The 16,784-nt window shown below is 30.4% G+C and overlaps 1 protein-coding gene across 3 annotated transcripts in view; it reads left to right on the top strand.

The window, feature by feature from the left end:
- Nucleotides 1–16,784, top strand: part of LOC131853156 (uncharacterized) — a 97,588-nt gene that overhangs the window by 46,900 nt on the left and 33,904 nt on the right. For all 3 annotated transcript variants that reach the window (XM_059203980.1, XM_059203979.1, XM_059203978.1), the window contains exon 2: nucleotides 955–1,217. In XM_059203980.1, coding sequence (XP_059059963.1) covers nucleotides 1,124–1,217 — 94 coding nt within the window. In that variant the 5' untranslated portion in view covers nucleotides 955–1,123. The remainder of the gene's footprint in view (nucleotides 1–954; nucleotides 1,218–16,784) is intronic.

Below are 16,784 nucleotides of genomic sequence, written 5' to 3'. Positions count from 1 at the left end.
AAACAGGGTGAACAGACGCGGCACTCAGCGCATAAAGCAATGGAACACAATACAATTTCCACCACGAACGCCTCTACACAATACGTGTCGTCCTTTTCAGGTCACTTCCAGTTGTAACGTGTTCAACAAATAATTATGCGGCGACCATTGTATGAAAAAACGTCCGCTAAGTAGCGCTAACACGACGCTTTGATTTTTAAAAGCGTCAAATAGTATTACTGGCACGGACAATGGCGATGTCAATCAGGGAAGTTTTATTAATTTCCATTTTATGAATGACATAATAAAATTATATAAACGTGGAGGTCAGGTCAAAATAAAAATTTACATAAATACGATTTAGTAACAAAATTCAACAAGTGATGGGAATTTTTAAAGTTTAACTGGTATTAATTAATGACCTTCGTAGTGTAGTGAGTACTACCTATATATTGTAGGTATAGTAAAAGTTCTGCTCAATTTGGCACTAATGTAGGATTGTAATGCTTTCACATATACATATTTATCAGATATTGTTACAAATACACAAATTTTTACTGTAATACCTAGTCGTGATATGTCGGTACTTCAAGTTTGAGTTTATTCAAAGTTTGGACAAACATTCGTGTATTGATCTCTGAGTAAACATCAGAGCGATCAAAGTCCAAATGTATACACATTTGCTCAAATCCTAGCTCCGAATGAGCACTGTTAGTGTATTTCCACCGTTTGCACGGTCTATAATGTAGATACTTTTGTTTATTTATACACATGTTCAAATGTGTACTAAAATTCATCAAACACTAGATTTGAACGTATGTCAAATCTATGAAACTAAATTATTCTTCATCAATATGTCTATGACGAAAATGTATAATAAACAACCCTTTCATTCAGATACAGTTTCTTTTTAGTTTTGTACATTTTACTTCAAAGCTAATAAAATATCTAATAGACACTTTCTTTCCTTTTCAGATGTGACCCAACAGAGCCAATGAGTGACAATTGTAAAGGAATCATACCCGAGAAGAATGTCGACCAAAATGTCGGCAGCTAGACAAAGGACGATGGATGTGCTGAAGAGTTGTTCGTGAAATTGCACAAAGTAATAGTAAATATGTCGATAAAAGCCAGTGTGGGTTAAATGAAAAGGGAAAAAATGGGTGGCAAAGGTTTAGGGGGTGAGGTGATCGGGTTCCTCCTTGCTGTGGCTTTCTGCATCATTTGCCCGGAATACGGTGAGTAGTTTTAGCACTTCATACCCTTTCATTGGAATATAAAATATTGTTTCCTATCTTCTCTAAATGGTGTACAACAAAGTGGTTATCTGCGTCTGTCTGTTTTTCTGCTTTGATCTTTAACCGCGGAAGATTTGATGTAGACGGGTTTCACTGTCACGTATATTCTTTACGGAAAAATTTTATATATAAAAATATGACCTAAAAAGTTATATATTATACATTAAAATTGAGTATACTTATTGTTCAACTTTGCACAGTAGAAAAGCCGGTTGGAAAGCTATATGTACCGCTGAGAGATGCAACTAGTGTAATATGTGGGCAAAATATAATTTTGACCGCTTTGATCAGCCAAACAATTTTTATCGAAGATGTAGTAACTTTCTGTATAATACCAACAAAGGACATCAATATCAAAATGATAAAAGAAAGTGTTCTTTTTAACATTTTATTTTATTTTAATAACATACTTAATATTTATTTTATAAGACATAATCCAGGAAAAGTAAAGTACGCTTAATATATAAAATTACAATAGGTATAAAGTAAATAAGCGAGGGAATCCTGTGCTTTGAAATAACAAAGAGGAATTAGAGTATAATTTAAACTGGACACGGAATCGCCTGAAGCACTTGTATTTGCGAATTAAAAGGATATAAATAGCAGACTATGAAATGTTGTAATTACGACTAAAATTGTGACCGAAACAGTGACTTAACATTCGGAAATAGGAATAATTTTCGTTTGCAAGTTTGAAATGCTTTGTACCTTTGTCACATGTAAATCAGAATCTTAAACAATTTCTTTTGAACTTTGCTAAAACAAGGCTTTTGAATAACGAATGTATGCACAGAATTACCGTATAATTTATAATTTTTCTTAATATAAATTAAGTGTATATATAAGTACGTATAAAAAATTATCTTTTTTTTTTATTTATATAATGAATCGAAAATATAGTGGACTACGTTTAATGATTAATTTCTATAAAACAACAATTTCTAGATTACCTTTACGAAGTCATCTAGCTCTGTCTAGAAGTAGAAGTGACAGGGGAATTACAGACATGCTTTGTGAATATTTGTAATTCCACTATCTCAGCTCAGTTCTCAGGCCTTACATACAATGTATTTTGTGATGCTGTTTATGTATATGTATACTTGCTTGCTGTATAGCTTGTTTTCCATTCCATTAAAAACAATAACCAGGATGAATTTAATTGTTTCATTGGCCAGGACGTGATGCGTAGTAAATTTTAAGTTGCAATATCGACAAGAGGCTTAATCTACGGCTTTAGGGAAAAACCAATCAATGAAAATACATTATAAAGCATCAATATTTCAACAGTAAAATATTGGCTGCTAGCAGTGATTGATTTAATATAAGTAATTGAAATGAATGGAATATTTATTCTACAGTATATAATTTTAAATTCTTATTAATTAAAAGCCATTGATAGGTATTAATAATTGTTATTATTAATATCAAATATTTCAATATAATTCGATTTTAATAATAACTAAGTACTAATCAGGAAATTTTTCTTCATATTTCATTATATTATTTATAACCATTGTATGCATCAAATAATTATTAAATGCCATATGCTTAGCACATAATTTACATTCATTAAACTGCATGGCAAGCCTTACTTAAACATTATAGGTATATTTATTATTTCCATCCCTTACATTATTTCCAAAGGAAACTAGGCATAACTTTATATAGATAATCCTACCTTTTATTAAGGAACTCGGGTTTATGAAGAATTCTTCCGTTTCACTGATCTTTAAGACTTCCTATGTAGCAAAATGTTGTAGGTATTAGTGACGAAATATGAGCCCATATATTTGCCATGTTCTGTAGATTCTTTATAGACTCCGTGTCATAAAATAGCAGTTATTATACTTATTTATATAAATAAAACATATTTTTACCCGAAATAATATTATAAAAATATAGAAATAAATTGAATAAATTAGTGTATGCAATATAACTACAACGTTTCCTGTTTACCCGAAAACGTCATCCAGCATGAAGCTGAATAATAGATAGATAGAATATTATTCTTCAACAAAGAATGAAAAGTAGCAATATTACTAGGTTCGTTTAAAGTTTAAAAAATATATTTGACTTTAAACAATCATCATTAGTTAAAGTCAAAATATAATTATAAAATCTTTTTAACCACAATTACAATTCAATCCAGCGGAAATCTTAAAAACTATTGAAGAGATTTAAATGCAGTAGGTATTCATTCATCAACAGAACGATATCTAAAGTTTAGGTATATTAAGTTTTTGAGTAAATTAATTGAAATAACCGTCCGAAGCCAGGCGATTCGCTAGTAAGATTTAAAATTAACACTGCAATGGCTTAGCAGAATCATAACAATTACACTAACTGGCAAAACTGGGCATTAAGACAAGCACTCTCTACCCCAGAGCTGCAATAACCACTTCAAACGATCTCCAACGGCATTTTTGATGAATATCAGCCGAAACACAAAAGCAACTAGTAGAAACTTTGCTTTAATTGTCTACGGGTGTTTATGTAAGCTGTTTTATTAAAACCCTCAATGTAAGCTAACAATAAACGAACAAATATAGGCCCATACTATTTTCACTTCCACAAAGAGTAACCGTACTCGCAAATTGTTCAGAAACCCAATTATCCTGGGTCGTACCCGAAATTTTCCGAGGGCATACTGCTAAGTTCCTTTCAAAAGTTAGCTAACAAATTTAACCGACACACAACTAGTTTTGTAGAGGCAAATTTTGACTCACTATATGTACCAGCAGGTAAGATATATGCTAATCTATATATATTATCTATCTAATATTTACTAGCTGAACTGAATGAAATAAAACAAACATTAAATTTTAAATGAAACTTAGCACAATACACATATACGTCAATACGCATAAAAATCAGTTATGGCGTTTCTGAGATTAGAAATCGCAACAGATAAAAATAAATCTAACAATCGTTGTTTTAGATATGACTATGATTCGCGTAGTCTTGGTGGTCCAATGGCCGGGGATTCGATTCCTCGCACACAAACATTCGTAATTAGTTTTTGTATTTTGGTATGTTATGAAATATATTTTTTTGTATTAAAATGTATATTTATATGTTCATATCTGTTGTTTAGTATCCACAACACAAGCTATTTAGATTGCGGCTAAATGGCGTTGAATAAAATGTTAAGTCGAAAAAAATAAAATTTTTTGTAATAAGTTTATAATTCAATGTCTTAAAAAATGTAATAAGTTTATCTTGGTTGTACAAATTTCCGTACATATCACATATAGGTTCAAATTATTGTATTTCAGGGTTGTTTTGCTAGAACAACTTTAATTGGGGTTAAGCAAAAGTTTGTAATTCACTGAATGCTGGTATTTCTCTCTTCAACTAACTTCATATTGACGATATTAGATCGAAAACTTTACTCAGTTCATCAATTCGTGGAGCGTTGGGATTGAACAAATAAATATATTCTTAGTATATACTACATATATATAATTTAATTGGATTACTGAAACACTATGGATAATAAGCCGAAATAAACATTGTTATTATTAGTGTATTTTTGTCTCTATATACCTATTAATATATTATATATTTCACGTCCACTCATTTACAACTAATTCTCTTGTATTGGAAAATATTGACAGCAAACCCACTTAGTCTGACAAAACTGGCATAACCCCACTGGGAGTCAACTATGACTTATTGGTACACAATTAACTAATAAATAGTTTAAATGAAATATAGAAATAAGATTAGCATACATCCGATAAATTTTTCTACCAAATATAAATTAAATTCTATAGATAGTCCGATCACGTCTTACACTGAAAGGAGGTCAGAAGTATTCCAAATGTGTCTGTAAGTAATATGCAATAAACATCCTTGAGTTTGAAAATTAAGAACTATTTTCGGTTGAGGTAAAAATGTATTTATTATGCTATAACTACGTAATAACATAGTTTAATTTATTTACTAAATACAAAACTGCCTATTATTCGTATATCCTTTATATACAACTCATATTGTCCCCTTATGTAGTCTATTATTACACTTCCAGATTAATAGCTTGGTATAGTTTTATTCCAAGATTTCCTTCTAATCATCCGATATATCGAACCCCCAGCGACGCCTTCAAACTGAAGTCGTTTCCGCACGTAGCAGTTGGCCTTCACCCGCTTTATAAGTCCTTTTGCGGAGTTGAATTGTCATCTGTACTGTGCACTTTCATATCCATAAAGGCCAGCTTCTGCCAGTAGAATTTCGGAATACGAGTAGTACGTAACTAATCACCAATGTATATATAACATATGTATTTAATTGTATAGTTTTGTTTAGTTCTCTTTAAAAATCTTCAATGTATGAATTCCGATTGATCTACATAGTGTACAGAACACGCAATTAGGAAATCAAACTTGAATATATAATAATATATATAACGATGTTAGGACGTCATAAATATGTAATACCTAATGTGTCTTTTATTACGTAGCACCGTTCTGTTTTCTTTCTTTCAACATGTCCCGTGGTGACCATAGTGTACAGAAATAGGTACCTTACCTGCTGAATAAAATAACACTCTATTTAGCCGCTCCGCCTGGCGAAGGTCGTCGTTTTTTAAATTATGCTCACGTGAACTCGAACTAAATAAACAATTCATAGAGATTGTTTTGTCTATTTTTGTTTGTATCCATTATTCCCTTTATTGCGTTTCTTAAAGTGTTGTAATTGTTCAAATGAATAATCTTGTATTGCTATCTATTTTTATCCTCTTTCGTTATGGATGGAGAAGACAGGGAGAACCAATTACGAAAAGCCTCCAACCTTAACAAGTAAGTCCTTATCCTGTAATGCCATTCAACTCCGAAGGTTACTTCTGGAACATTCTATATTTTCTTTTCATCTATAGATTCCTACTGATGTTTTTGTATATATAATTTAATATATGAATTAGATATAGAAAGTTTTATAAGAACATTAATTATAAGTTTTCCTATTTGTATATAGTTCAATTATTACAAATTTTCATTATTAGTAAAAAAACTTGCTTGATTATGATAATAGTTTATCTTCATACCTGTAATATGAGGAGGTAACTACTATCTACTGTTGACGTCATTGCGAATATATCACTGGACATTTCTAACAGTATATTTGAACAAAAGTGGTACGGGTTAATTTACTATCGTAGGTAGAATTAATGAGATTTCTTATTAGTTTTACCAACACACAAAGTTTTTGGTATAGGCTAAATTCTAAGTTACGATTTATAGGATTTAAGTAGTAAACCACTGAGCCATGGCATTTTCAAAGGGTGTTATGTTTGTTTGCAACACTTTATTGCACAATTATGTTAAAATATTATATACTTTACCGTAACACCCGCCGAAAACTAAAATAGATTTTACCGTACTACCCGCCAAAAACAAAAATACCAACCTGATCACCATATAAAAAATACGTTGATATCGAATGAACGTCGTATTTATCCCTAAATGGAAAATCCCGCCGTTGTTAATATTTGTGAGGACTGCACATACATCATTTGAATATTTTATTTCTCAGTAATAAAATAACTTCCGTTTTTGTTTGTCTGCTAAAAAATACGTGATTCCATTTCAGGAAAATAATAATAAGTAAGCAATGTGAATATTACTAGTCACCGAACTAGGCGGGTATCGTACGGATAGGGTCCGGATTCACCACCGGAAGAGGAAATCCGGAGTTGATGGTCATTACACTAGACGTATTCTCGATTGATGACTGTACAAGTACCTATACTTATATGTGTTACTTTTTATAATAGGTGGAGTAGTGATTTTTTGTAAGGATGAACAGGGAATAATTTTGGGTACATTATTCCCTGTTCATCCTTACCTGCGCTATTGTTATAAGCTGACGCAGTGGAGGAGAGATGTAAAGTCATTACTCAACCTACAGTGGCGAATATTTGGGATTTAACTGCGATAGTTTCCAGTAGTAGTAGTACGCGCGGAGTACTATTTGAAAATACCGTCTCACTTTCCGATCGTCGCCGGTTCACCCAGTTTAATGCAATTACTTATTAGCTATAAGTTTGTGTGTTTGTATGGGTCTGAATATTCTTAATGTGTGTGAATGTTATTATGATCTAAGTATTAAAAAAATGTACCTATTTCTAATTGTACCATATGTATATGAAATACTTCCAGTACTTGATTAATTTTACATTAGATGGCACCTGTGAAATAAGTTGAGAGTTATTTTCGTACCTATTTACTATTATACAAAAGTATGCTATGTTTATATCTAAATTAATTTTGTTTGTAACAATGCTTTTGTTAAACATTCAAAATATATTAATATATTACCAGCAGTAAATTTCATAAATACTATTTACTTAATTTGTAACTACTTGAAAAACCACTCACATTGTAGACAACATACCTACGCCAAAAGAGAGTTGAAACAACATCTATAAATGCAAATAATTCTACTTCTCTGTAGTATTATTTGAATTGTATTGTGATCCTCTTAACGTAAATATTTACGTAGCAAGTAAGTATTGTAAGCAATACTCTATTTATTAAATAACTAGCTATACTCACGACTTCGTCCGCGAGAAATTTAACTTAATTTATTTTAAATAAATGTTTTTTTCTAAAATAAAAGTAGCCTTATTATAAACTTCGAGGGGCATTTCACAGCGGATGGAAATAATTAGAACTTCGCTGCAAATCAGTGGAATTTCTTAAAAATAAAAATTAAATTCTTTACTAGCTGTTACCACGACTTCGTCCGCGTAGAATTTAACTTTATTTTTGTAAAATCAAAGATTTTTCTATAATAAAGTCTTTATTACATCAGCTACCTGCCAATAAATGCCCCATCAAAATCGGTCCAGCCATTTCAGAGATTAGCCGGAACAAACAGACAGACAGAGAGATAAAAATTGTAAAACAAAATATTTTGGTGTATGTATCGTATTTATATTCATATGGATGTAGTAAAAGACGGTTATTTTAATATTACAAATAGACACTCCAAGTTTTTTTATATTTATAGATGTATAGATAAGAACTGGTAGTATGACCTTTGTGAAGCCAAATAACATTACTTCGTAGTGTCGTATTCCTGCGTTGATTGTGTATGGTTTCCTCAGTAAAAGGGGTAAATTTACATCAAAGAACATTATTTATTATACCATTATCTGTCTTGTTACTAATTCTGTTTACTGACTATATTATTTTTAAATATTTAAGAGTATTTTTATATAAAACTATAGTATAATTCAATAAATTATTAATTATCAAATTTAGTTCAATAAGATTTGCAAAATACTTGCAGACTCGACAGCTCTCACTGAATAGAAGTGTTATTTTTTCATATGTAAATCTACTTGGTATCCGTGATATTAGTACACCGTCTTACTTAAAAATATATCAGAAACTGGGATTTAAATCATTTATCTATTTAATATGCACTACAGAAACAGATATGTATCCAAATATGAAATATTACATAGTCTAAAAATCAAATAAACAGAAGTTTGTAATTAGTCCAGTAGTTACATCACACTCTTCAAATTAATATTATCAGTAAAATATATCTATTCGAACAAGTGCAATTCAATAAACTTAACGAATTTCGGACTATAAGAACTCGGTATAGAATTCTCTCTATTACCCCAATATTGAAGGGATTACCGATCCCCGGGTGCCCCCATTCCCTAAGGCCAGCACGTGCCCTGCGCCCCTGTAAGCAGCGCGATGAATAAAGCTCTACTTGAAAAATTAAAAGGAAACGCCAATTTTTTTTTATCTTGGAGATATTTTAGGTGGCGTTGTTATATCGAGTTACGATAAAATCGAAGCTTTCAATGTTAAACCTGAGTAACCTTGGAATACAACTTTTGGTAACAATGATAAATGAGAAAAGTTTACCGGTGTATATGTGAATAATACATCAAAGTCGTTTGGTTTAGTCATTTGTAGAATACGCAATGTTTAGGATTATTACGATATTTGCCTATTATGTCTTATAAAAGTTATTCCGTTTGAAATTACTATTCAAAATGGTGTCACCATTTTAGAATAGTAATTTCATACGTATTGTATTGTATTGTATATTGTACAATTTAATATAATATTGAATATCTTGGAATTAATAACTTTTTACATTATTGTACTAAATTAGATCATATTCCGCTTGATAGTAGGTATACGTATAACTTTATTGTTTAGCATTGTATAAAACTCTATATAATCAATACAAAAACGTTAAATTTTTTTGATATGACAATCAAGCTGACGGCACACTGTACCAAGGACATCACGTCATCATGTTACACGCGTGGCTATTCCAAAAGATTATGCTGTTATATGTCTGTACATTGTAATAAGTAAGCTTGTTTGGCGACTGAAACAAGTGAGATACTATCCAAGCTGTTAATTTTAACTACATCTTGTTTGCAGTCATCGTCTTTATTTTTTTAATATCACATCAATAATTGTCCTGTTCATCTATATTTTAATGTCTTCATAATGTTACATCTACAAAAGTCAAAAAGGTATCATAAAGAAAATCTAAACTGTTGATCATATATTATTAGCTTTAATTAAGTCAATAAAACTGCAATTGTTTTAATAGAAATACAATTCCAACGAATGGAAAAGTTTTCAAATTACAACCATAATAATTCAAAATTATACCTACCAGTTGTAAAAGTTTAATGCCTCAAAATTAATTACCACACAACCTATTGGGTAACAAAAATGGCTTGAAATTTATAATAGTGAAACAGGGCAAGTAAACGATGTAGTAGACTATTCTGTTATAACTTTCGGAAATTGTGCAAGTTATAATACCTTCTGTGCGGTTATAAATAAAGACTTTGGTTTATTACAATACTCGTAAATTGGAGGGACCACCCAATAAATATAATTAAGGCCGTAGTGAAAATATGAGCCAATAAGCTCACGCGACTATGCGATAACATTCTAGATAAGCATATGATGTGGATGTGGTTAATTTCATCCATTCAGAGAACCATTAAGCCGGAATTATAGGTTTTGTAAGGTACAATTGATACTTATTTATCAATATTAATACGATGATTATATTATTATGTTTTAAGCTGTTCAGTAATGTATTTACAATAATTTGTTGCCTCCATTTGTTCTTCATTCTGTTCATCTGCTACAATTCTTTAGTAAAGTTACAGTGGTGCACTCTCCTCTTTCCATGTCGTTTTAAAATGAAAACTAACAGAATTTTTACTTAGAACTAAAGCGGAGTGGAGTTATTTGGGTGCATCCATAAACTTATTTTTTTTGTTTGTTTAATTTATTTTATTGTATTTATAAGCACTGAGCATAGTTCTTCGTTCTCCTAAATCTTTTATTATAGAATAATTCTTGTTTGTTAATTGAATTTTAGAAATTTAATATTTTATAGTTTCAGATATGTTTTCAACTGTCGAAATAAAAAGTCTAATTGTCAATAAACTTTCAATGTAGTTTTTTTAAAACAAAAAGCGATATCAAATATGTTACGTAACCATATATTTCTGTTTTTAGCGTTTGTCAAAATTTATTCATGATATTTTTACACAGAAGGTCAGTCCATATTTAGTCGGAACCGCACTGTTCCGGGGTTAATTAAAAAATAATTTTACAGTAACATGATTGTGGAGAGCAGATGGGAAGATACTTTAATCGCTTCTAAAGCCTCTCCAACGTTATGACAGTATACTTGTAGATATACATTTTATGTTAATTAATAAGGTACCTAAACCAAATCTTTAATATGAAACCAATATTCAATTTATACTTAACTACTTTTGATATCCGATCGATGATAACTCAAATTATATCTGTATTAAAATATATTATGTATAGCACATTTATCTATTGACAGCTTTGGTAGTCTAGCAGTTTAGCAGACCGCCTCATATCCATTCGAATTCGATTCCATGCATGATGCAAATGTTTCCTATTCATAAGTATGATACATAGAAAACACCCTCCCCAATACAAACATATTGGGGACGATGTTTTTCTATGTACATACATATACATAAGCGTATACTTGCAATAAAAGTACTTAATTATTTATATCAATTGTTTAGTATTCCTAACATAAACTGCTTAGCTTGGGACTAAATGCAATGTATGAATTCACCAGGGTTGTTATTATTATTAATCCATTAATATTTATTTATTTATTCTTTTACATACAAAAACGTAAACAATCTTGTCGCACTTAATCCTTGATGGCATTCTCTACCATATAATAATATGGTATATACTCGTACAATTAAAAAAAAGCAAAAATATATCTAAATTCTGACCATCACAGCCTATTATTGAAAATTCCTTCCTCGCCGTGCCATAGCATTTTCTAGTTCGCTAGTCAATAACCCTTCAAATTAGTTTTACAATAGGGCTTTGTCCAGCCAGGCTAATAGGTTTGTCTAACCTAGATTCTTGTTCATGATTGCCAATCAACATTGCATAAAATAATATTGAGTATGTTTAAGGATATTAAAACAACAGTATTACTTTAATGATATGTACTCGCAGTTTTTAAGTGTCTACTTTACTTAATTCTTTTCTATACCTTATAAATTTACTACGTAGTGATTAACTACAGTAGTTAGTAATTTATAAGTAAGGAAATTTCAATAATTGGCTGTGATATTAAAAATATTTTTAATTTGTTCTTAATAAGAGTTATAATTTATGTAGTTGACTAGTTTTGATCTATATATACGAAATCAAATTATATTCAGTTATAATTGGGAACTGCTACTCCTAAATAAATACTCATAAATAGCTATATTTTGTCAATATCTGTATATTAAAACTCACTTGAACCACATATTACGTAATACTAACAGAATTTCATCAAAAATATTTTCTGTATTTTCTACGAGAGTTTAAAACAATAGAACATGTTTTCAGTCCTTATGGTTTTGTAGTTCATTTAATATGACTTTTCATTCAGATATACTTACTTTGGACGAGATAAGATCTCGAGAACCAAAATATGGAGCATTTAGTGATGAATATATTGATGTTATGTTTCTATTATATCTAAATTGTATCTCATAAATACATATGTGCATCTAGATTATACATATATATATACAGAGAATCAAACTGCAAACATTTTATAGTACAATGAGCAAAGTAATCAGATGTTATAAAACTAGGTATTGTTTTGTTATTAGTATTCCTGTCGCATACTAATGCAACATAAACTTAATGCTAGTCTTGGGTATGCAGTTACGATCACGAACTTTGTTACTGGGTATACTTATAATCACGGTCGTAAATTATGGTTAGTTTTATATGAAATGTACAAAATTTCTCGTTAGATATTTTATTAATAATGGGTGAATTTTCTTTGTTGGTGGCTTAAAAGAAGATGTAGTATGGACATTGCAAAATTAAAATTACCTTAAAGGAGATGAACTAAATGACGATAAGAAGTCTAACTGAAATGAAAATGTATAAATTATTTATGAATAAGTAAATAAATGTTTTCAATCATAAAACAAAAGTCATGTTCCATTTTGAAGAACAAATTATCATCTCTAAGGTCAACTGAAATGAAAATGTATGTAGATATATTTAATTGTAAAACTAATTTATATGAGGTTTCCGATACAAGTTAAAATTCCCAAATCCTTTTCTACGAGTTTATGATCGCAATATGAGATACACGTTCTCAATTAATCAACACAGTATCTCTTTAATGCGTACATATACAACTTTAATGAAACAATTCCGGTACAAGTATTCAGTATTTGCACATAAGCATTCAGTAATTACGTATTACAGTACCTGTTGTAATTCCGTCGAAGTTTGCACGAAGTCACGCGGGCTTGACTCGAATAACCCCACCTCCCGTCGGAGCAGTCGATTAACCAAATCGTGGAGACCGGTTCGCACTGCGGCGCTCTACTTAGGCATAGCTAATATTGCTTTAAAGCGGTATCGAATAAAATTTGAATCGCAGATATCGAAACTATATCTCAGTATCCATATATCTGCTATATCGGTCAGATTCTACAATACATATGTCGATTTTATATCATTACATAGTATAAAACAAAGTCGCTGTCGCTGTTGTCCGTCCCTATATGTGTTTAAGTCTTTAAAACTACTCAACGGATTTTGAAGTGTTTTTTTTTTCAACAGATAGAGTGATTCAAGAGGAAGTTTCATATATATAATACATGTACAACCATGCGAAGCCGGGGTGATTAGCTTATTGGTATATAAATCCGACATAATCTATTAGCTAAGTTAGTATATTGTAGAATCTGGCTGGCAGTCTATACTGATATTTAACAATAGGTACGTAAATTTATTAGTATGTACGTATATATTTAGTACGTATGTATTATTAAATAGTGTACATGCTGTTACTTTAGTATATTGTTTAGTATACTGTTATTTATTTTAGTTAAATAGGTATTTTCAACAACAAAGATACGCTGAACAACATTTTCACATTAGAAATTTGATTACAATTTCCCAGTGTACAGACGCAAAGCATTGAGGCATATCGTTCGATGTTCTATGTCATGTCTCTGGAGAAATATGTACATCGATTACTGTGTTTCGATTTGAACTGAAGGCTAGGTTAGCCAATTAGCTGGTGCAATTTCTAATATACGAGTAAGATGCTTTTATTCTCAGCGGTTCCACGAACATAATTCATTTTGTAAGTCTTATTTATGTTTATACTATCTACTCGTCCCTGCTTCGCCTTCGTACGTGTATTATACCTACATATAAACCTTCTTGTAGAATGACTCTGTCTATTAAAAAAAACCGCTTTAAAATGCGTAGTTTTAAAGATTTAAGCATACATAGGACGAGGACGGACAGACAACTATCGCGACTTTATTTTATACTATATAATGATGTGATTCGTGTAACTAACACTTTCTATTATGAATTAGGTACAGCCTGTCTATTTTTTTATTTTTGAGTACTGAATCCAGTACATGTGATTTCAATTTTTTAACCGATGGGTTTTGTATCTAATATATGTATACTTTCTAAATAAGGTTCCTTACTCGTGATAAGAATTTATTTGAGTACCTAATTACGTTCTGAGTATATTTATTGAAGCGGAATAAAACGTATTTATTCAAATACGATAAGGATATATAATCAAAATTTATTCGAAATAATATGTATGTAATTATTATATTATAGATCAATAATGATTATAAAACCGAATCGCGTAATATTGTTTTAGATGATTGTACTAGACATCCAATTTAATGTTTTTAATATTTAAAATGATTACAATAATTACAATTTTATAGCATTTATAGTTTTTTAAATCTGTCATTTATGATAAACGGACAAACAACCATATGACTTTTTATTTTTACCAGTAGCAAAACTAATACTGTAGATAACTAATAACAAACTTTATTAGCTCATCATAAGTTCAGATTTAATCTTAGTGTATCATAGCTAGTACGAGCGAAGGCTTTTATAATTAGGTCAAAGACTACGTTATATTATACCGAAGCGTAATGTTCCATTATTATGAATGGTTCTAAGCCGCTTATTAGGTGCAAACGTAATAACACCGCAAACTGAAACTACTGCTGCAGGTGAAATTGGTTTTTGCTCGAGGTGTTTCCATAAATATCAGGAAATTTAAATCTTATTAGTTTTACAGTTTCACTATTCATTTAAGCATGTGGTTCTGGGAATAATATATCAGCAGTAAATTCTTGAATTCAAAAACATTTTTGAGTAAAATTGAATTCTGGGAAATTTGGACTTGCTTAGATATTAGGTCAGTAAATAAAAAGCTGTTGAAGTAGTTCAACTATAGTTTGTTTTAAAATTTTCGCTCTTCTGTACCTCTCGTGCTCTAATTGAAAAATGTTTTTTTCATTGTTCAGAAGCAACAGCGTGGAGGTCGACATGATAAGATACATTATTAGCAGTTGAACTAATGTGGTTGACGAATACGGTGATCTAGTTTGGTATTCCGCCTTATAGAAATATCTATAGACGGTGATTTTTTTCATATACGCTAAAAATATTTGTATGAATACTTTTTTTTGTATCGGTCTAGGTGTTTCAAAGTATTTTATATATATATATATCTATTTTAAAAAAATGTATCAGTTATTTAGTTCCTATAGTACAAGCTCTTCATAGTTTCAGACTAGAAGGCGCTATTTTGTTTGTTTGTTTTTAACACTTTTTTGTACACTAAATACATTTAAAATAACTAAGGATACAGGTGTGAATTATTCTTAGTTGTTAGCATTATTATTCCTTGTTACTGGAATCTAAAACAGATTGTGAAGGTATATTATAGTATCGGTTAATCAATTGAAGGTCAAAACTCAGGATACATATATAGCAAAAAATACTATCTACTTAGATAATAGGTATATAACAAGAGGAAAATCCTATATTAAATTGTCTATCAAGATAAGACACCTTATTTGACTGCCGTGGCGTATATTTCACACGCGTGTAAGCTATCTCATGAAAGCTTACTATTGCGAAAAAAACCCATAAGATCCAACTCCAAACGGGAAATCGATTGTGAAACCGCTGAACGTTCCTATAATGCTCCATTGTCTTCATAGACCATTTACAATAAGATATGCCATTAGCAGACGTTCTGCTTCTCAAACAGTACTAAGAGTATGATCCCGTACAATTCAGAAGTCATCTATAAAAACGACTATTAAGCCGTTTACATAAAAAAGGTATTGTTTCATATTTTTATGTTTCACGCCATCTATTGTTAATTAGAGTCTACTTTATTTAAAAAATATTAAAAGTAATTTGGACATTATACAAATGAGATATAGGAAATTGTTAAAGAGCTCCCGATATTTCGACACTGTTACAAGTCACGACTTGATTGTTATACATTATGTAAACTAAAAAAAACAATATCTTTAAATCCAATAACAATTTAAGTCTTAGTTTTTTAGGTTGAACGGTTTCTATGGGTCGTCGCATTGTTAATTAGAGTCTACTTTATTTAAAAAATATTAAAAGTAATTTGGACATTATATAAACGAGATATATGCCATGTGGAAATTGTTAATGAGCTCCCGATATTTCAACACTGTTACAAGTCACGACTTGATTGTTATAAAAAATGTAAACTTAAAATAAAACAATATCTTTAAATCCAATAACAATTTAAGTCTTAGTCTTTTAGGTTGAACGGTTTCTATGGGTCGTCGCAACGGTGGTTGTATTATGAAACGATTTATTTGAAATGTCAAGGAACTAATTATGTTACAGAATGTCATGGAATGGAATTAACTCTGTAACTTATAGTGATGGAAAAACTTTCTGTTCGTATGTTACAAATAAAAAAAAAACATTATAACTATCATTTCTTTAAATTGAATTTAGAAAATGCACTTTTTCATCAATTTCCTTATTAGGGATTTTATATAGAAATCAAAACAAGAATATACATGTTCACTCATCACAAATCAAAAACTTCGTAACCCTGATATAGGCATGCGTTTTCATTTCA

The sequence above is a fragment of the Achroia grisella genome, unplaced genomic scaffold (assembly GCF_030625045.1).
Source record: "Achroia grisella isolate CSIRO2021 unplaced genomic scaffold, CSIRO_AGI_Agris_v1 utg900, whole genome shotgun sequence".
Classification (NCBI taxonomy): Eukaryota; Metazoa; Arthropoda; class Insecta; order Lepidoptera; family Pyralidae; genus Achroia; species Achroia grisella.
This window is presented reverse-complemented; position numbering and strand designations above follow the sequence as displayed.